Source organism: Ictalurus punctatus, chromosome 8 (assembly GCF_001660625.3).
Source record: "Ictalurus punctatus breed USDA103 chromosome 8, Coco_2.0, whole genome shotgun sequence".
NCBI lineage: Eukaryota > Metazoa > Chordata > Actinopteri > Siluriformes > Ictaluridae > Ictalurus > Ictalurus punctatus.
The window spans coordinates 10,884,013-10,906,402 of record NC_030423.2 but is presented as its reverse complement, the minus strand read 5'-3'; the positions used below and the strand labels follow the sequence as shown (position 1 = coordinate 10,906,402).

Below are 22,390 nucleotides of genomic sequence, written 5' to 3'. Positions count from 1 at the left end.
TGTAGGGGACTGTTGTCAAAAGAACCATCACTGATTTGTTGGCTCATTAAACAATACAGGATTGGCTCAGTCTGCTGTGCAATTGCCCTTACGCTGTGCTTGTTTATTTCTTTGGTCTCTTATCTTGAGGTGGGTGGGGAGGAGGGCACTGGACATAACCTTAACTTGTGGATTGAGATGCAGGAATCCAGGGCTGAGGTAACAGGACACTGAGCCTTGGCAGTAAAGCTGACATTTGATGTGGGTAATAAGTAGCATAGGCACACCTTCCCATGGTGTTTGCCTAGTGCCCAGTGGGCCTGGCTGCCTGCCACCTGGGAAAGACATCAGCTCTGTCCTTGTGAGCTCAGGCTCAGTGAAGGGCCATAATATGGTTCCTCTCTGTTAGTTAACATTTAAAACAGATCCGTATTCAGGTTAGTTTGTGTAAAAAAAATAAATCTTAGGTGCACTCTTTGGCATAAATATGAATCTGAATGAATTACTTATGAGGTTTAATCCTGGCCCATGTCCTAAACTTGATCATTCATAACCTTTCATACAAATTCTTACAATTATGAATTCCTACAAATGTGCAATTATGACAACATGCTCATAAACACCTGTGATTTAGCCCCATGTTTGGTGGTTCCTTTGTTTTGGTCTCAGTATTTTTTCAGATGTTCTTTTTTTTTTTTTACTGTAGACCAAGATATCTGCTGATGATGAAGACATGCCAATGTCAGGTCATGAGCACAGGTTCCGTCTGTTTAGTTCAGTGGAGTACGAAGGGCAGCTTTATATGACACCCCTGGACTTCATCGAGTCAGTTACCATGAGTGAGCCAAAGAGTAAGCACTAATCAAAAATTCACTAATCACACAAATTATATTCTTAAGACTAAATACTCCTTAGCACTTAGAATATACCACTGACCGAAAAGAATGAGAGTGAGATTTACTTAGGCATTAATTTGATGTTTTTCATACAAGGAAACCACCCAGTTGCTGCTTTAAAGGTAGCTATGGCTGGTCATTATCTATGAAGTCATAACACTTGCATGGAGATAGCTATCTCCACCAACATTTTATTTAAGGAAGAATAACCTGTAAAAACCATTCCCAAATGTGTTTGAGCCCTAAGGCCTCTTCCTCTTGGCACTTACCCGTGGTGGAAATTCACATCACGACAGGTGTGGTTGGTAGTTTTGATATTAATTACAATTATTTACAAACCCTATTGTACACATGTTATTATACACTATTGTTAGAGACTATCACATAGTGGCATTTTTATATTATTGGAAGAAAGGTTATACCTAGGATATTTTCATGCCGCTTAAGGCTCCACCCTGATAAGTTCTTTCACACTGTGGATTTAAACACCATTGTAACATTAGAAAGCCACTGGCTTTTTCTAGTCCTATTTCTGTGGTTGAGAGAAAGTTAGACTCTTTGGTCTTTTGTGAGTTGTTGGCTAGGTTGAAGCTTTCCTCAGGCTTAGGTAGGAAAGGGCCACTGATAGTTTGAAACTGGGTATGTGGTTCCACCCTGTGTATATTCCTGTTATCTTCTGACTGAAAGAGCCTGGTATGTCCAGACAGGAATAAAATCTGAACTCTAATATAAAGGATGCACATTGCTTCACTATGTGAGACAGATTATTTTTAATGGCACATGCTCAGCAAAAAGGCATTATGGTATTTATGGTTTTATGCCATGGCTATAAACGCTGTTTGAGTGTGCTATAACTTTGCATGTTTGTGAAAGCCTGAGCAGAGAACCACTAAACATAAAAAAAAGAAGAAGAATTATGCAAACATAAAATACGAACTCTATATTAATTTCTGGTTTTGTTTTGTATTTGCTTGTGCATTACAATTAATTAAAATATATGTATTTGTGATATTGGTTTGTGTTTATGGGCCTATTGCAGTGTTCTTTTAATAGTCTCAGAACCAGATTGCTATGAGAAGCAGAAAGCATTTGTAGGTGCAGCTGTATTTTGGTGCAGGGTCAGTAATAATTTTGCAGTTGCATGGAGAACAGCTTCACAATTATAGTTGCAGTGCTGAGAGAGGACAAATGCATGAACTCAGTCATGCATTTTATGACCTTTTGGCTGGATCTCAACAACATGGCTTTGCTATTCCTTCAGAACTTGTGCTTACAGTGTTATTCAGTAAGTTAACTACACTGGATTATGTGAAACTATTGTGATAATGCTAACTAGACTAATGGTTAGACTAAATAAACTACTACATTAAACCATACTGTGTTAAGGTAGAATCTAATGATGTGTATTTGTGCAGAAATGTTCTAAAATTATTTATTTTATTTATTATATCCTAGAAAAAAAGTTTTGGCAAGCCCTGACAAAACAGGTATGATAAAGAAAATGTTGTGTATGATACTGAATTTTTGAATTTCATTGACAGATTATTTAAATGTTTACTTCTTTTTGAAGGATTTAGATAAGATTCTCTCAGATACTCCTCCTGTTTGGAAAGGCTCATCCAGGCTTTTCAGGAACTTAAATGAAAAAGGTGAGAATACACAACAAGCAAATACTTGTATATATTTGTACTCCTGAGGATATTTATCTTTACATTTAGAAGGCTGAATGAAAGTACACAGAGATTTTGAAAGCATTTATAACTCAAGTGAATTGATTAGTAAGTGCTTAAACAGCCTTTTTACCTGAGGGTCTGAGTTGTCACAATGTGGTGAAGAGCAGAAAAAAAAGTTTTGTATTTGATCCTTGTGAGCTGAAGTAATCTCAGTAAGGAAGTTTTATAAAAGAAATCGGATAGGTTATTTACCAGGTAAGCAGCAGAATTCTCTGCTCTTTTTCCCAAAAGAAATGGAAGCAAATGAATAAAGGCAAGCCAGTACCAAGCTACAGTCCAGACTAGACAAAGCCTAACATGGATGAGCTTCTGTTTTCAAGAAGGATTATAATATGGTGCTGGAATATATGGGATTTGGTACTGTTGCGACATTCAGAGAAGTTTATTGGGACATCCAGATACACTACAATTTTTATTTGTCAGAAACATTTATAATGTATGCCATGTGGACAGAAGTAGACATGTATGATTCATGCTTTGCAAGGTTTGGAAAGCAAGGAAAAGAGTTTTGTATTGGATCCACTGCAAGCCAGTGATGTCACAGCGAGTCACATGACAGGGTGTAGAGGAGTTTTTTAGAGGAGTGGTATATATATCACATAAATCAGCCACTAGCTTGTGACAGTAGTCCAGTTTAGTAATTACAGAGGCCTTTATGAGAACTAAAGCCGTCCCTGTTGTCAGGACGGATTGTGATTGTATGCTTGTAAAATGTTGCAACAGCAAGACCTTCCTCATATTGTGTAGGTCCCCGTTGTGCTGCCAAACCAGCTCTGACCCTTCAAGACATGGACTCCACAAGACCTCTGAAGGTGTGCTGTGGTATCTGGCACTAAGACGTGAGCAGCAGATCCTTTAAGCCCTGTAAGTTGCGAGGTGGGGCCTCCATGGATTGGACTTTTTTTGCCCAGCACATCACACAGATGCTCGATCGGATTGAGATCTGGGGAATTTGAAGGCCAAGCCAACACCTTGAACTCATTGTCATGTTCCTCAAACCGTTCCTGAACAGTTTTTGCAGTGTGGCAAGGCGCATTATCCTGTTGAAAGAGACCACTACCATTAGGGAATACAGTTGCCATGAAGGGGTGTACTTGGTCTGCATCAAAGTTTAGGTAAGTGATACGTGTCCACATGAATTACAGGACCCAAGGTTTCCCAGCAAAACATTGCCCAGAGCATCACACTGCCTCCATCGGCTTGCCTTCTTCCCATAATGCATCCTGGTGCCATCTCTTCCCCAGGTAATTGATGTACATTCACTTGGCCGTCCACATGATGTAAAAGAATATGTTTCATCAGACCAGCCGACCTTCTTCCATTGCTCTATAGTCTAGTTCTGATGCTCACGTGCCCATTGTAGGCACATTCAGTGGTGGACAGGGGTCAGCATGGGCACTCTGACCGGTCTGCATCTACACAGCCCCATACACAAGAAGCTGTGATGCACTGTGTGTTCTGACACTTTTCTATCATAGCCAGCATGAACTTTTTCAGCAATTTGTGCTACAGTAGCTCTTCTGTGGGATCGGACCAGACAGGTTAGCTTTCACGGGTTGTTCTAACCACTGCATATTACCCCACAAGACCTCGTGTTTTGGAGATGCTCTGACCCAATCGTCTAGCCAGCACATTTTGGTCCTGGTTAAAGTCCCTCAGATCGTTACGCTTGCCCATTTTTCATGCTTCCAACACATCAACTTCAAGCGAGAAATGTCTGTTCACTTGCTGCCTAATATATCCCACCCCTTGACAGGTGCATTTGTTACTAGATAATCAATGTTTTTCACTTCACCTGTCAGTGGTTTTAATGTTATGGCTGATTGGTGTGTATTGCTGATTGGTATATACAGTATCTCACAAAAGTGAGTACACCCCTCACATTTTTGTAAATATTTGATTATAGCTTTTTATGTGACAACACTGAAGAAATAACACTTTGCTACAATGTAAAGTAGTGAGTGTACAGCTTGTATAGCACTGTAAATTTGCTGTCCCCTCAAAATAACTCAACACACAGCCATTAATGTCTAAACTGCTGGCAACAAAAGTGAGTACACCCCTAAGTGAAAATGTCCAAATTGGGCCCAATTAGCTATTTTCCCTCCCCGGTGTCATGTGACTTGTTAGTGTTACAAGGTCTCAGGTGTGAATGGGGAGCAGGTGTGTTAAATTTGGTGTCATCACTCTAGCACTCCCTCATACTGGTCACTGGAAGTTCAACATGTCACCTCATGGCAAAGAACTCTCTGAGGATCTGAAAAAAAGAAATGTTGCTCTACATAAAGATGGCCTAGGCTATAAGAAGATTGCCAAGACCCTGACACTGAGCTGCAGCACGGTGGCCAAGACCATACAGCGGTTTAACAGGACAGGTTCCACTCAGTTGAGTGCACGTGCTCAGTGTCATATCCAGAGGTTGTCTTTGGGAAATAGACGTATGAGTGTTGCCAGCATTGCTGCACAGGTTGAAGGGGTGGGGTGTCAGCCTGTCAGTGCTCAGACCATACGCCGCATCAAATTGGTCTGCATGGCTGTCATCCCAGAAGATAGCCTCTTCTAAAGATGATGCACAAGAAAGCCCTCAAGCAGTTTGGTGAAGACAAGCAGACTAAGGACATGGATTACTGGAACCATGTCCTGTAGTCTGATGAGACCAAGATAAACTTATTTGGTTCAGATGGTGTCAAGCATGTGTGGCAGCAAGCAGGTGAGGAGTACAAAGACAAGTGTGTCTTGCCTACAGTCAAGCATGGTGGTGTGAGTGTCATGGTCTGGGGCTGCATGAGTGCTGCTGGCACTGGGGCGCTACAGTTCATTGAGGGATCCATGAATGGCAACATGTACTGTGACATACTGAAGCAGAGCATGATCACTATGCAGTATTCCAGCATGATAACGACCCCAAACACACCTCCAAGACGACCACTGCCTTGCTAAAGAAGCTGAGGGTGAAGGTGATGACTGGCCAAGCATGTCTCCAGACCTAAACCCTATTCAGAATCTGTGAGGCATCCTCAAATGGAAGGTGGCGAAGCACAAGGTCTCTAACATCCACCAGCTCCGTGATGTCGTCATGGAGGAGTGGAAGAGGACTCCAGTGGCAACCTGTGAAGCTCTGGTGAACTCCATGCCCAAGAGGGTTACAGCAGTGCTGGAAAATAATGGTGGCCACATAAAATATTGACACTTTGGGCCCAATTTGGACATTTTCACTTAGGGGTGTACTCACTTTTGTTGCCAGCGGTTTAGACATTAATGGCTGTGTGTTGAGTTATTTTGAGGGGACAGCAAATTTACACTGTTACACAAGCTGTATACTCACTACTTTACATTGTAGCAAAGTGTTATTTCTTCAGTGTTGTCACATCAAAAGGTATAATCAAATATTTACAAAAATGTGAGGGGTGTACTCACTTTTGTGACATACTGTATATATACCAATCAGCAATACACAGAAATACACAGTCTTAGGAATCCTACTTTTTTAGTACAAATTATGTTATAGATATTTATTTTATGAATTCAGCAATATTGAGTCCATACAAAAACATCTTTGATTTCCAAACATTACTTTTCCAAAAAATAATCTTACAGAAAAATTTTTTGTGTCACAGTCAAAGTCTCCACAAGACCTGTGTCAGATTCTCCAAGACTCTCAGTAAAACGTATCAGCTAATTTCCTTATAAAACTGCAAAAAAAAACTGCACCTGGGACTACTGTGTAAAAAAAAGCAAAGGGTCGTCACACCAGATATTGGTGATATTGTTTAGCTTATTACTGTTTATTGCATGTTGTAGTATTTTTCTTCTAAGTAGAAAGATTTAATTTCATTATAGTCATTATAAAGTAATCTTTACTTTATAACATTTCTGTGCATGTACCTAAGACTTTTGTACAGCACTGTGTGTGTGCGTGTGGGTCCAAAAGTCTTAGGATATATATATATATATATATATATATATATATATATATATATATATACATATATATATATATATATATATATACACACACACACATACACACATACATACATATATATATATATATATATACACACACACACATACACACATACATACATATATATATATATATATATATATATATATATATATATATATATATATATATATATATATATATATGTATATGTATATAAAAAGGTAGACATTACACCTTTACAATTATTTTTAAAAGACAATGACTTGATCTGTAAACAAAGTTTGTGTCAGAAGACGAGGAGAGCTGTTTGAACTCTGCAGTGTTGAGACTTGTCCCTGTGACAGCTCCCCATCACTGACTATAGTATGAATTCTAAGAATGGCATTGGATTACATTGCTCACACTGACACTTTGTGTGAATCATTTCTTAGAATGTTTGTATTTCTGACAGCATCTGCTCAAGCATATGGGCTCAGTTTCTATCTGCAAGACCAAAGCTGACTCTTGTCTGTTATGTTACAGCCTTATTCCAAAATGGATTAAATTAATTATTTTCCTCAAAATTATACAAACAATACCCCATAATGACAACATGAAAGAAGTTTGTTTGAAATCTTTGAAAATTTATTAAAAATAAAAAACAAAAAAAGCACATGTACATAAGTATTCACAGCCTTGAGATGTTTCCACAGCTTGATTGGAGTCCACCTGTGGTAAATTCAGTTGATTGGACATGATTTGGAAAGGCACACACCTGTCTATATACCTATCCCACAGTTAACAATGCATGTCAGAGCAAAAACAAAGCCACGAAGTCCAAGGAATTGTCTGTAGACCTCCGAGACAGGATTGTATCGAGGCACAGATCTGGGGAAGGGTACAGAAACATTTCTGCAGCATTGAAGGTCCCAGTGAGCACAGTGGCCTCCATCATCCATAAATGGAAGAAATTTGTAACCACCAGGACTCTTCCTAGAGCTGGCTGCATGGCCAAACTGAGCGATCAGGGGAGAAGGGCCTTAGTCAGGGAGGTGACCAAAAACCCATTGGTCACTCTGACAGAGCTCCAGTGTGTCTCTGTGGAGAGAGGAGAACCTTCCAGAAGAACAACCATCTCTGCAGCACTCCAAAAATCAGGCCTGTATGGTAGAGTGCCCAGACGGAAGCCACAGCCTGCCTGGAGTTTGCCAAAAGGCACCTGAAAGACTCTCAGAAAATGAGAAACAAAATTCTCTGGTCTGATGAAACAAAGATTGAACTCTTTGGCCTGAATGGCATGCGTCATGTCTGGAGGAAACCAGGCACCAGTCATCACCTGGCCAATATCATCCCTACATTGAAGCATGGTGGCGGAAGCATCATGCTGTGGGGATGTTTTTCAGCGGCAGGAACTGGGAGACTAGTCAGGATCGAGGGAAAGATGAACGCAGCAATGTCAGAGACATCCTTGATGAAAACCTGCTCCAGAGTGCTCTGGAGCTCGAAGGTTCAACTTCCAACAGGACAACGACCCTAAGCACACAGCCAAGAAAACAAAGGAGTGGCTACAGGACAACTCTGTGAATGTCCTTGAGTGTCCCAGCCAGAGCCCAGACTTGAACCCGATTGAACATCTCTGAAGAGATCTGAAAATGTCTGTGCACCAACGCTCCCCATCCAACCTGATGGAGCTTGAGAGGTCCTGCAAAGAAGAATGGGAGAAACTGCCCAAAAATAGGTGTGCCAAGCTTGTAGCATCATACTCAAAAAGACTTGAGGCTGTAGTTGGTGCCAAAGGTGCTTCAACAAAGTATCGAGCAAAGGCTGTGAATACTTATGTACATGTGCTTTTTTTGTTTTTTTATTTTTAATAAATTTGCAAAGATTTCAAACTAACTTCTTTCACGTTGTCATTATGGGGTATTGTTTGTAGGATTTTGAGGAAAATAATGAATTTAATCCATTTTGGAATAAGGCTGTAACATAACTAAATGTGGAAAAAGTGAAGCGCTGTGAATACTTTCCGGATGCACTGTATACAGTCCACTTTAGGGAAAAAACCTCCCCAACTCAATACAGCACACCCATTTTCCCTAGTAAAACAGCGTAATAACAAAAATGCATAAAGCCACATATGATTGGCTGGGCATGCCAATGGTCCAACAACAGCTACTGGTAGATATGTCAGTTTTTATGATAAAATAACACTTACGTACTTACTTATGTTCACGTTCAATCCTAGCACATATTTTTCAAAAGGTTTACAGCTCCTAATGAGTTTCTTAAAAGAATTCAGCAAAATTACTGCAGCAAAAGTTTTTGCACTTTGACCAGTTTGATCACTCTGCAGAATCATATAATCATATAAAGCTATTTTATAAAGTTTAAAAATAACAACTCTGCATTGAGTATTGGGTCTAGATTTAGTTATATGTGCTCCTGCAGCCAGTTGTCTTTTAACCGCTTTGCTAGGCATACTGACATCCTTTCCCACAACACTCAAAGCAGTCAGTTTAAACAATCTGTGCTCGAGCCACTACCTCTGCCTGCAGACAAAAGCCTGGGAATGCTTTCAGCGGTCACAACAATTTTCCTTAAGTCTCTCCCTGACTGAATCCTGACAGTTGCTCTTCCTTTTCTCGCTTTTTTGCACAACAAAAGGACTAGCAAGGCTGAAAGAAGAACACACACCCCACATCAAGCATCCCCAATCAGCAACAGATCACTTGAGAATGTTTTACACCTAGGAAAATAAACAGAGGATGGCCCAGGAGCCAGGCACTCAGGCTGCTTTTGTTTGGGTTTGAGACCAGCCTGATTACTTGAGTAACTGTCTCTCTTTGTGTGAAAAAAAAAAAAAAAAAACAACACACCACCAATTAGGAGTTAAGAAGGGAATCCCCTTAGATGTTATCAATGCTAAGCAGGGATGTTGTGTTTGAAATGACATATGATAGCTTGATTTTAAAGGGCGGTTTAGGGATCAAAAGGCATAAATTCATAATTTTTCATCTGTTAAGAATGATTTTATTGATATTATGTACTTTTTTTAGGCATCATCTCATATACAGAGTATTTGTTTCTTCTTTGCATTTTGACAAGTAAGTATAAATGCGTATTCACTGAACGATGTGAATTTAAACGTTTAAATGTTACAGTATTCTTTTTTTGCATCAATGTCAGATTTTTTTTTGGTGCCCTTTTTTAGAGCCTCAGGCAGGATTTAGGATAGCTTTCAACATGTTTGATGCAGATGGCAATGAAATGGTGGACAAAAGGGAGTTTATGGTGGTATGTGTTCCCTTTGGTTTTTACTTATCTAACTAACTCACTGTGTGTAAGCAAATGTCAAGTAAAACACTTTTCTCCCATAGCTAGAGGAAATATTTCGTAAGAAAAATGACAAAAACGATAGAGGTGGAGAGACTGACAGCTCATCACAACTGGTAAGAGAAACCGCAAATTCTTTCCTTTTACAGTATTCAGCTAAAAGTCAGACTCACTGCCATCTTGATATTCTACATGTTAACCCAGTAACTGTAAAAACTGAAATAATATTACAATGTGGCAATGTTACCAAATGGCTAGAAGAACTGTATTCTCATTTTCTGTATTCTGCATGTCATCTTCAAGAATGTGGAACTCTATGGATATCCAGGTTCTGTCAGCCATGCTGTATGTATCTGAATATATGAGAAAACGTGTAAAAGTTTGCATGACTTGTTTCTTTGTCTGCCTGTTGATGTGTGTAGTGCATGATGAAATTGAAAATGTGGCAGTCAGAAGCATCTGTTCATGTCCATTTTTTTGACAGTGATGTTTGTATTAGGAACAGTATCTGAGGTAGACATTTCAAAAAACCCTGGGCCTGCTTCACCATTATGGAGCTTTTCTGACAGGCATAGAGAAATGGTCTTTTATTGTGCATTGTGTCACATTTAGGTAAAGTCAAATGAAGTGACCCTTACGCACTGCTCAGTCTCAGAAAGGCAGGACAATATGTCCTAATGGATCTTGGCCGAATGCAATCTGAAACATGTTTCCATTGTCTGGGACAGCACCAAAAAGAGACCAGATGATTTATGTTACCTCTCTACTGTCAGGTGGCGTTCGCTGAGGCGTGGTTGCCCAGATCTCGCTTAAAAGGCCCTCACCCAAAGACAGACCATTCGTCCTGGACCCCCATGTTTTATTTTTACAGTTACTTGAAAAGTGGTATTCAAGCTCAGATTACCTTTTTGTAATAGCCTGACTATGCAGAGCCATGTGCCAGTCACAGCTAACACTGAAGTGGGAGCCTGTCCCAGCAGGGTCTAGGAAAACTAGTATTTTTTTCTTTAGAGGTTTTGTTCAAGGGTACTGTATGTGTACCTAGGGTCTCTCCTAAAGTGAATTAGTCTTAATTGCTATCTTTGAGGTCTACTGAAGATTATAATGTAAGACAGTAAAGCCTGTATTTGCACAGCATAGGCATTATAGAACAGTTTCAAAGGAGCGGGTTTGGTCCTTGAAAGCATGTTGTTTTACAGCTTGAACCTGTGCATGTACTGAGAAATCCTATAATCCAAAAATACCAAGGAAAGAAAAATAAATAAAAATCAACAAAAAAATGTAAAATGATGGATGACATCATTTTGATATCACTAAGCAAAAAAACCAAAACTGCTGCACATGAGCTGACAATTCAAATGCACAAGCCTTCAGATTCAGGGATGTGGTGTCAGAAGCACTAATCACACAGGTCAAAGGGTAAATAATTGTTAAGTGACAGCCGAATAAATTCAGGCCTTTAAGGACTGTTTTGATGGTGTGATTAAAACTAGGGTTTTATAAAAGCCAAAGTTACATATGTTAATTCCTTGATGATTATCAAGATAAAAAAACATATTTCCTAGTATTAACATGTCATAATGGAGGATTATACCGTCAGTATGTAACCAAAACTGGATTTGTAGGTGTGTAAGTTTATTAAATCGCTGTGATGTTGTTGTTATTCAACACAAATTAAAAGAACTGTCACAATGTTTATTTTACCTGAGGCAATTTTAAAACCAGTGACACATTTGTGCTGCCTTCATAGATTTTTTTTTATTGCCAGTAAACTTAATGGCAGCTGACTAACTTATTGTCTACTGTTCTGTCTGTATTTGGGGAAGTGCATGACTTGCATGGTTGGCATGGTGATAAATGTGATGATCAACAGACAATGTTAAAAGGTTTTAAATATTGCTCTAGTTACAAGCATGCTTTTCCTCCTGTCCAAATGCCACGTGGAAGGTTGTGAATTTGTGTCATTGTGTCTGTGCATTTTCCAGTCATTTAATCAGTGAATGACTGTTTTGAAGGCGCTAACAGCTATACCTCTGATATGCAGGTTCTTAAAAAAGAACACCAAGCGTTTGAACCTAGAAGCTTCTGGGATGTGCTGAAGCATGGTGCAAGAATAGTTCTCTTTTCAGATCTGATGGAGGTACAAACATCCTCTGTCTCATCACTTGTCTAACTGATTCGATTTGTATCCGTACCTTTTGTCTGCTGTGAAGTTTACTTTTCATAGGTTTCTGCTATCATTTTAAAATGGAGTAACCCAAATTAAAATTCCAGTGCAGCATCTGTATGTGTTTTTGTTTTTTTTGTTTTTTTTTTTTGTGTAAAGCCCATTTTCACTACCAGAATGGAACAAAAATGTTGTTTCAATGTATCAATCAAAGGCTTTATACAAGTATTTGCTAAGAGTTTCGCAATCTAGTGACTAGTAAGGTCAGTGTGCATACAGTTACAGTGCATTTCTTTTGTTTGTGGAATATTTTGCAGCGATGGGACTTAGGATAAGGTACAATGGGAGCTTGTTGCTAAAGGGAAAGCCTCATCATCCTCAACAACAGATCCAGCTTATAAGGAAAGAACACTGATATGACTAAAGTGCAGATTTATTTATTTATTTTTTGCATGAGACACTGTTTGCTGTCTGGCATGGATGACCTGCTCTTTATTTTATGCTTGCAGAAATAAAATACAAAAATAACTTTATGAATATCTAAGCACCCAATTTTCACTCATTAAATGCCTAGCGCACAAAACTAAACGCACAAAAAGTCAAAATCAAGGATGTGAGACACTGACTTACGTCAAAATGATATGCACCCGTGCTTAACGGTTTTGTAGTGTTTCTGTGGAAAGGTACACCTCCCATGGATATGTTGTTTTGCCAAACGTATGACATGTAATGGCTTTATTGTGATTGCCTTCTCAGTCAGAGGTTGATGGATAATTCTTTTTACTTTTGCCTTCACAGCATGTTCAAGAGAACATTGCTGACACAACTCTGTTGGTGCATTTCTTTGGAAAAAAGGGAAAAACTGAACTGAACTTTGAGGACTTCTACAGGTAAAAGGCTAATTAGATAATAAATAGTATTATTTTACTGTAAAAGTTCTGTAAATATATAGAGAAATCCACAGCTCAACCATCATTCATAGTTTGACTGAATGCATTGTGATGAATGTTTGTAGCATTCATATATTACAGAGTGATATTTCACTCTTCTGTTCTTCATACATCCATCTTGCAGTTGTTTCTGTTTGGCTGTGGCCCTTACATCACTTAAACTACTATCTAATGTAAATGAATGGATTTGTTTTGTCTCACTCATAAATCATGTCAGATATATACAACTACAAAATAAATAATTGTACATTTACTACCAAGAAAAAAAAAATCCATCATCCAGAGAGTGAGAATATGTGTCCTTTTTGAAGCATTTGGAGCTGGTCTAGTCATTTACTTAAGGGTCCCACTAATTCATTGGTGGCATGTCCTCTCAGCACTGCTTCTACTTCTACTCTCTGCAGATTCATGGACAACCTGCAGACAGAAGTACTTGAGATTGAGTTCCTTACCTATTCTAAAGGCATGACCACCATCAGTGAGGAGGACTTTGCTCGGATCCTTCTGCGATACACCACTGTGGACAACATCAGTAGCTATCTGAAGAATGTGCATCAGAGCATACCTGATGAGAAGGTAAAGGCTTTTGCTCTTCTCATCCCATCTACCAACACAATCTTGCTCACCAAAGCAGAGTGACCTTTGGACCAGCACACTTTAAATGTATCCCACTACTGCTGAGTGAAGCTTGGTTTAAAAAAAAAAGTGTGAAGGGTGCTATACCTGGAGTTAGATTACAATACAGCCACTTTCTACTGGGCCTGTCATTTATATCCCAAATTTATATCCCTTATTTGAAATTTCTTTTAAATAATAATAAAAGCTAAGGTAAAATATTACTTTTTACTTATTGTAGTATGAATGCCATTGCCCATATTTAACAACTTGTGTTGATCTTTATCCAAACACTAACGGTTCTTCATTTTGTCAGTACGCATTTGCTTTTTTTTATATAGATGTTAAACAAGCTAAAGTATGCATAGACTTTTATTTTTGCAATATTGAACACACATTCCCCACTGTGTTCATTTGTAATAGCATATCGATGATGCTTATTGTCCACAGAATCATTGTGTGGTGAGCTTTTCCGTCCAGAGGAATTGCGCCATTGCTTTTCATGAGTGAGCCTATATTGCACAGCAGAAATCACTGCAAATACTCAGTTGGGATGTTAACATGAGTCTAATAGAACATCGAATCCTGTTTTAGTTTTCACTCTGTTCAAACCCACCCATGCAGAATATGATGGCTGTGGCTCAGGTGGTAGAGCGGGTTGTCCACTAATCAGTAGTAGTATCACTAATAGTAGGGTTGGCAGTTCGATTCCAGGTGCACATGACTCCACATACCGAAGTGTACTTGCACAAGACACTGATCCTCAAGTTTCTCCCAATGGCAAGTTAGCACCTTGCATGGCAGCTCTGCTACCATTGGTGTGTGAGTGTGTGTGTGAATGGGTGAATGAGACACTGTGTAAATGGATAAAAGTGCTATTTAAGTGCAGACCATTTACCATGATGTGGCTGTTTGGAGATGTCCATTGATGATTAAGTGTGTCTTATCACCACGTCAAGTGATATTTTATGTAGTTCCACTTATAGCAACAGCCAAGCGTCACATGTTACTCATTAGTTCATTTGTAAAACAGATGTAAGAATGGTGCTGCAGAAAGAAAAAGGGTCTAGTGACTGAGAATGGATGACTGGAATTCAATAGAATGGTAGGCTGGTAATCCACTAGTCCTGAGTTGTTTTGGATAGATTCCCCTTGTTTTGGTTTATGTGAGAATCTGGTTAATCTTCTTTGAAAAAAAAAATCGACAGACTGCTTGACCTTAAAACTAAGTGCTGACAGCTCGAGTCATAGGCCTGGAACAGGACCTGGGTGGGTATACTTTGACTGTTTGACTAAGTTATTTCCTGCCGTTGGATTTGTTATCTGTCTGACAGCTTCAAGGTCCCTTAGATACTTAAGGTTTCCCTCTGATCGAGAGAGAGTTAAGTCTGGCATAGATAATGTGTTGTTCAGAGCTCTGCATTTGTTATCGGAAACATTATTCTCAGGGTTGAGACATACATTGGAGAGTCATTATTTTTATGAGTTTTCTCCCAGAGACAGCACCTTTGATATCACAAACTCTCTGGTTTGTGTAGAATGTTTTTTTCTTGATGTAATTCTTAAGAGGGGTTAGGTTATTCATAATTTTCTAAAAATACATTTTCTTTTGGATATGTGATCCTGTTTAGAAGCTGTATCTGTATAAATGTTTTTGACAGGAGCATCTGCTTTAAATATATCATGATATATTAAATTAATAATACTATATAAAAATAATATAAAAAAATGATATTTATTGTTTCTTGTAGGGAATCACTTTTGAGGAATTCAGGTCATTCTTTCAGTTCCTCAATAACTTAGAAGACTTTGCCATTGCCATGCAAATGTACAACTACGCAAGTCGACCAATTGGACAAGGTAAAAAATTTTTTTAAATCATTATACCGATATTACCCAGTCCACACTCTTTGTTGTCCCTTTCCTAATGTCCCTTTCCTAAGTTTTTTTTAGCAGATGCCATATGCTGAAATGCTGACATCTTATTTGATGTACAGATGAGTTTGCACGTGCAGTCTACGTTGCCACAGGCTTAAAACTCTCCCAGCACCTTGTCAACATTGTCTTCAAGATTTTTGATGTGGATCACGATGACCAACTTAGCTACAAGGAGTTCATTGGCATCATGAAGGACCGCCTGCATCGAGGCTCCTGGGTAAATGGGACAAGAGGGTCAGCCGCTCCACAGCTGGGGCTGTTTAAACATTGTTTATCTTCCTTTTACTGCAGCCTGGGTGACAGCAGGGTTATAAACCCCCAATCAATCTGAGGGAAGAATGTCCATGTAAAGGAAATCAAACATGTAGATTCTACACAACAGTAGCCCGATGTGATACAGACTGAGAGGGCAGAGTGTTATTAGTTAATAAGTTATTATGTATGCGTTCATTTGGTTCCTGTCTGAGGCACCAGTCAATATAGAAGGTATTCAATTTTCTATATGAGAACATAGATTCTGCTGTTGTAACTCTATGTTATTCTGTATTCAGGTCATTCCTTTAACAAGACGGCATGGGTTTACTGTACGTTTAAATCACTTATTCATAGTGAGCTGAGTAGATGAGAGTTAAGGTCTTGCTTAAAGACCCCACAGTGGCAGCTTGGCACACAAACTTCTGAACCAAAAGCCAGAGCTGTAACCACTGAACCACCACTGGAGTCAAATCCCAGGACTGCCAGAGAGCTACTGAGACTTGACCAAGATATCTATACCTAGATTTGTTCAGCACTTTGACTGGATTTTACCCTGTTGCTTTTCTTTTTAAAGATTAAATTACAGATATTACACAAATTTAATAAACACTTCATACTGTGCTAATTTGTAAAAGCACATAGGGTGATACGTATATTATTGCTATTACTATAGGGTAATCTACATTACAACTAATTTGTTTAGCGCTTTTCCCTCCAGTGGAATTGCTCTATAGCTCTTCAAATTTAAGTGAGCTTAAATTACATGGCAAAAATCAATGCAAGTGCTCAGCTAGGATCTGGATGGAGTGGACAGTCTAATCAAAAACAGAATCCCATTTTACTTTGGCAAACCTATCCATGCATAAAGAGGGTACAATTTTAAGAGATATTTTATATAATTCTCACAGTACTAAATTGTCGAACAAGACATACAAAGGACCTGAGGAAAATAAATGGGTCTGGTGCATGAGAATGGTGAATGGAATTCAAAAGACTTTTGGGCTAGTAGTTTGCTAGGCCTGTGTTTTTTTTCCGCTTTGTATTTGTTTACATGAGAATTTTGGAGGAAAATCCTACAAATAGCTTGACCATAAACAAATCAATAAATGTAAATTTGTCTTTTAGTGGTGGCACACATATAGATGTATTCTATAACTGTGGTTGACCATTTGCCTGAAGATTTTCTGCCATCTAGTGGTCTTAGCTAAAGCATTGTGGCTATTTTTATTTAATTTTCTAATGTTCGGGGGTGCACAGTGGCTTAGTGGTTAGCATGTTCGCCTCACACCTCCAGAGTCAGGGGTTCAATTCCCATCATGGCCGTGTGTGTGGAGTTTGTATGTTCTCCCTGTGCTGCCAGGGTTTCCTCCCCCAGTCCAAAGACACGCATGGTAGGCTGATTGGCGTGTCTGTAGTGTGTATATGAGTGTGCCCTGTGATGGATTGGCACCCTGTCCAGGGTGTACCCCACCTTGTGCCCAATACTCCCTGGGATAGGCTCCAGGTTTCCCTGTGACACTGAAGGAAGGATAAGCAGTATATGAATGTTGCACTCACTGACCTTAGTACTATTGTTCCATTTAACCTCTCTGTCATCTGACTTTTTTTTTTGCATGCTCTTCTTGATCTAGAAACTCTCTCTCTCTCTCTCTCTCTCTCTCTCTCTCACACACACACACACACACACACATGTATTTTTATATGCAGGCTTTGTTGATTTTGATAAGTTTGTTATAATGTTGCACCACACTGATTCTATCTTATTTCAACTATTTCTTCTTTACTTCTAGGGATATCGAGAGGAGAGGTTCACCTCCTTTAAGGCCTGTATGAAGAAAGAGTTGTCTGGAAAATAGTTTGGGGAAAAGAAAAAAAAAATACAGCCTTAATCTTTCTTTTATTGTTATAGGCATATTAATGTTTGTAGTGATTCTCAGTTAAATTAGTGATGTTGTCTTATTTCCACAAAATCAAGCTAGGTAGTATGATTTTGCATTGATGATGTTTAAACAAATGACTAGGAACCACACCATGAAAGCACAGTGTGTTTTGACCAAGGCTTTGCCTAAGCATCATATTACTCTGTAATATTAATGTGCTGGTCGATTAACAGATACTAGATACCAGCCAGACTGTGGGTCAGCGAGGAGAACTGCCATAGCATGATTTTAAGTTAAAGTTCCTATTAAAGAAAGAAACTAGTTGCCATTGCATACTGAAATTATATGTAGGATGTTACATTAGGAATTGTGCAATTGAAATTTATATTCTGTAGCTATACTATAGCTAGTTACCAATTAGACAATAAATTAGACTATAGTTAGTAACCAATTTGTAATATTAATGTTTTTAACCCTTTAACAGGCACACAATGAAATACTCATGCACAAAATCATTTTTATGTCCATTCTTACTAATTGAATCACATTCAGATTCACGTTTACATTCAGATTTTCAAATTCACTCTTTGGCTTAACAGTTATGGATGTATACCGTCCGGTTAAGTAATTTAAGGTAGAAGAGCCTACTGAACACAATGAACCAGTAGTATGTTTTTACTTTTACAGCTACAAATTTAATGAATTTTGCTTAGATATGTTTCTCATTTATTGATATATTTGCAGTGTATCCTCATTTTGATAATCGGTGTAAAACAAGTTATCTTAATAAAACGTTATGCTCATGAAATTGCTGATAAATCTAGTTCAGTGAACTCCTGCTAAATCAGTTCAGTTTAGCGACTTAGTGACTGTGCGGTAAACTGTTTTTAACACAACTCATACATAAATACAGGGCTATGAATGTAATATTATACCTACATAAGTGTCAAGAGTGGAAAAGTCGAAAAAATGTTTCTTTGTGTTTTATCTTTTCACTGACTTTTGACATTTTAGCTCAGTAAAATGAGTAATGAGGAGTAGAGCTGGTGATATCAATGTTCAGTTTTCATACTAAATTCAAAGCAGTATTTCGTAAACTGAAAGAGCCCCCTTGTGAATGTATTATGCCAGAAACAATCATTGTAATCCTTTGAGATAAAGCAAAAAATTGGAGACATATTTATGAACACTATATATTGGAATGACACTGATAGATGTGTATAATCGTGTGGTTGAGCTGCCTGTTAAAGGGTTACTTATTTGTTGTTCACTAGTGAAATTCCCTGTGTTTCGTTCCTTTTACAGCAATAACCATAGACTGAAGACGACACACAGAGTACCTCTATATGATAAGCCATTGAATTGGATTAAGCCAATACCTCCAGGAATTATGCCTAATACCTTTCCACTGATACATTTGCAGGGCCCTTTAACATCTAATGAGAGCATAATTAAACATTTAAATTATACATACAGCCTGTTTTAAAAAACAGAAAGAGATTGAAATATTTTATAAATATTTTGTAACCTCAGTTTCACCTATACAGGATTCTTCTCTTGAGGCCTTATGCAGCAACGCAATATGCCTTCATTAAACAACAAAAAGCAAATTCATAGTGGGTTTATGACTATATTTTTCTATGTAGTCTTCTATATTACGTCATATTTATACAAATTATTTTCAACTGTTTTCTGAAGTCAACGTGCATGATGATTTTTTTTTTCACTTTCATTTAAAAAAGCCTCAAAGGTATGCTCTAAAAATGTGAGATTTCAGATACATTTTATGTTCAAATGATAACTCAGAACCCTGTCTATTATGTCCTATGAATCATCATGACCTTAATATCATAAGCTGCTATATACATAGAAGCTTATCATTCTCTACCATTGAATAGAATTTGGTTTTATAACGTGTTTCTGATTAAAACATCACTTTTTCTGTCCACAGCCACCTATTCAATCAGGATTATTATTGGACTATAAACACATAATCAGGACAATGCCCTACTCCCTGTGGAGGTGATGTCTTCACAGTGAGAATTCTAAAGGATGAAATCAACAGATATTTTTTTTAAAAGCCAAAGCCAGTACTGATGTTTCCCTATATCTCACTTGTTTTTTGTACAGTAGGCTACTTTGAAAGCACAAAAAGTATATTATCATGAGTAAATATTAGGCTGAATAAATAATCATACACTGTACAGTATGCACGTGTTTATCTTTTGTTATGTTGTGGTTGCTATATTATCTTGCTGTAGGCTTTACTAGTTATCACTAGCTGTATTTTGCTCAATTTAATGTAGGGTACAGCGTAATGCAGGCTATCAACACTGAAAAGGGTTAGAATACAGGATAAAACAGCTGAGTGCAATTACATTTTCCATTTGATTTTCATACTGCTTTGTCTATCTGCTATGATGAATATGATTTGTGCTTTACGTTGACATGTTTCTTTGGGAAATCAAATTTGAAGGTGAGTTCACAATAATCCCTTCAATAACGACTAATAAGAATGAATTGGGTTTTTTTTATCTTCTGTACTTAAGGAATGACCCTATATGTGTGCCTGCTGTGAGTGTTCTCCCATCAATGTTTTCTAGGGCTTCAAAATGAATTGTATTGAGAATCTCTGTAATATCTAAATGCATCCCTGAAGACTAATGATGTAAAGTCCCAGACTGGGCAGAAGTCTTGATGCACAGATGGAAATGGTGTCTGTAAATTATGCCAAATTTATGTAATTTAAAGGATAATTAACTAACAATAGACTACTTTTGATTCACTAGCACACTTTCCCTAATACTTGTCAGAAGCTCGCACAATGCTTGGATGTAATTGTAGTCTTATTAAAAAGAACAAAGCAGACAACCAAAGGGTTAAAAGCAGCCAGGGTCAGTCTATCAGCAAACAGAATACACTAGTCTAGGGCAAACTCAAAGTACACAGTCAAAATGTCAATCCAGAATGGCATTCAGAAGAATAGGCTCAGAATCATGACTATCAGGAAACAGGAGCAAGATTTCACACTGAACAGGAGAATGTCTGGGTTATTCAAAGGGATTAGTGTGACTTTATTTATTTATTTATTTATTTATTTATTTATTTATTACAAAACTTAATATACACTATCAAACCTCAACTTTCTACTTACTACATTCTCTTACACTTTCACCCAAGCTTTGCCCAACATCAGCCTGCAGGACTGCCGCTAGTTACTCAAGAGAGTAAAAAATAAATAAATAAATAAAATGTGATTAAATAATAAAAAAATAATTTTCAACTAACATACTAGAGCTAAATAAGGAACTAATATACGTTTAAGAAATGTCATATTAGTCTTGGAAATTTAAAAGCCAATTAATGATTGCCCAGGCCAGCTGTTATAGGCTATATAACTTCAACTCTTCAGCAACATTGGTCTCTTTACTTCCCAACAACAGCTAAGCCACATAATCTTCTCTACACACTCACCACATTGCTAACATACTTTGTATGGGCCTCTAACTGCTCAGATCAGCTTACTCAACAACATAGAGACTAATAAGAAACTCTTACATAGCTTTCAGGTAGCTGTGCAAAATATCTCACAAGTCTTATTGTTCCTTTCTTCTAAACATGCAATTAAATATTCATACAAAATAAGACAATATTTAAAATGAGAACAATTCACAAAAGATTTGCATTTACAACTGGATCTCCATCTGATTATCTGATTATAATATAAGTATATACTGTAGTTTGGTATAAGCTGTAACTAGTTTTTGATAGGCACTAAGAAATGCAAATACATCCCTTAGAAAATATTTTCTATTGAACTGAACAATTTCCTTAAAAGTTGCTTTTTTTTTTTTTTTAAGAACCTTATATTTTGGTCTCATGTATCAGTTCATGTACTCTGTCATAATTAAGACTGTATAAAAAGGGTGGCAGGTTGGAGCAGTGGGTAGCATTACCACCTCACAGTTCCAGGGTCCTGGATTTGATCCTGAGCTCAGGTTACTGTCTGTGTGGAGTTCTCCATGTGTCCTCTTCGGTTTCCTGCAGATTCCCTGGTTTCCCTCACCCCCAGAAACATATGGGTAGGTGGATAGGCTATTCTAAATTGGTCCTAGCTGTAAATTAGTGTGTAAATGGGTGTGTGTGTGTGTGTGTGTGTGTGTGTGTGTGTGTGTGTGTGTGTGTGTGTGTGTGTGTGTGTGTGATGCCATGCAATGGATATGTACAGTTGCATTGAAAAGTATTTAACCCCCATAGCAAATCAGGTTTATTGTCAAAATTTACAGACTTTCAGTTGTTTGCAATGAACAAATAAAACGAAATCAATTGAAATAGTTCAACATAAGAAATGCTTCAAGTGGTTTCCCCAAATTCAACTGAAAATGCAACTTATAATGAGTTCTCCAATCTCATAATTATTCAAACCTTTCATGGCAAGCATCTTTAGTACTTAGTAGAGCACCTTTTGCTGTTATGACCTGCTGCAAATGAGATGCAAAGCTTCTGGCAGCGTTCCTGAGGAATCTTAACCCATTCCTCATGAGCAATGGCCTCCAGTTCAGTTTGCGTGCTGCAACCGTCTTCTTCAAATCCCACCCGAGATTTTCTATGGGGTTCATGTCAGGTGACTGTGATGGCCCTGTAGAATCTTCCAGGACTTCTTCTGCAACCAAGCCTTGGTAGAATTTGAGGTATGCTTGGGATTATTTTCCTGTTGGA

The 22,390-nt window shown here is 38.0% G+C and overlaps 1 protein-coding gene across 3 annotated transcripts in view; it reads left to right on the top strand.

Moving 5' to 3' along the window:
• Positions 1-20,503, top strand: part of micu3b (mitochondrial calcium uptake family, member 3b) — a 21,994-nt gene extending 1,491 nt beyond the window's left edge. Inside the window, exons 2-14 of one of the 3 annotated variants that reach the window (XM_017473511.3) lie at positions 686-830; positions 2,331-2,362; positions 2,446-2,524; positions 9,590-9,637; positions 9,745-9,827; positions 9,911-9,982; positions 10,170-10,211; positions 11,911-12,006; positions 12,832-12,923; positions 13,388-13,559; positions 15,350-15,458; positions 15,596-15,753; positions 17,582-20,503. In XM_017473511.3, coding sequence (XP_017329000.1) covers positions 686-830; positions 2,331-2,362; positions 2,446-2,524; positions 9,590-9,637; positions 9,745-9,827; positions 9,911-9,982; positions 10,170-10,211; positions 11,911-12,006; positions 12,832-12,923; positions 13,388-13,559; positions 15,350-15,458; positions 15,596-15,753; positions 17,582-17,647 — 1,194 coding nt within the window. In that variant the 3' untranslated portion in view covers positions 17,648-20,503. The remainder of the gene's footprint in view (positions 1-685; positions 831-2,330; positions 2,363-2,445; positions 2,525-9,589; positions 9,638-9,744; positions 9,828-9,910; positions 9,983-10,169; positions 10,212-11,910; positions 12,007-12,831; positions 12,924-13,387; positions 13,560-15,349; positions 15,459-15,595; positions 15,754-17,581) is intronic. The other 2 variants (XM_017473512.3, XM_047157164.2) reach the window with 2 other exon arrangements.
• The last annotated feature ends 1,887 nt before the right edge of the window (positions 20,504-22,390 follow it).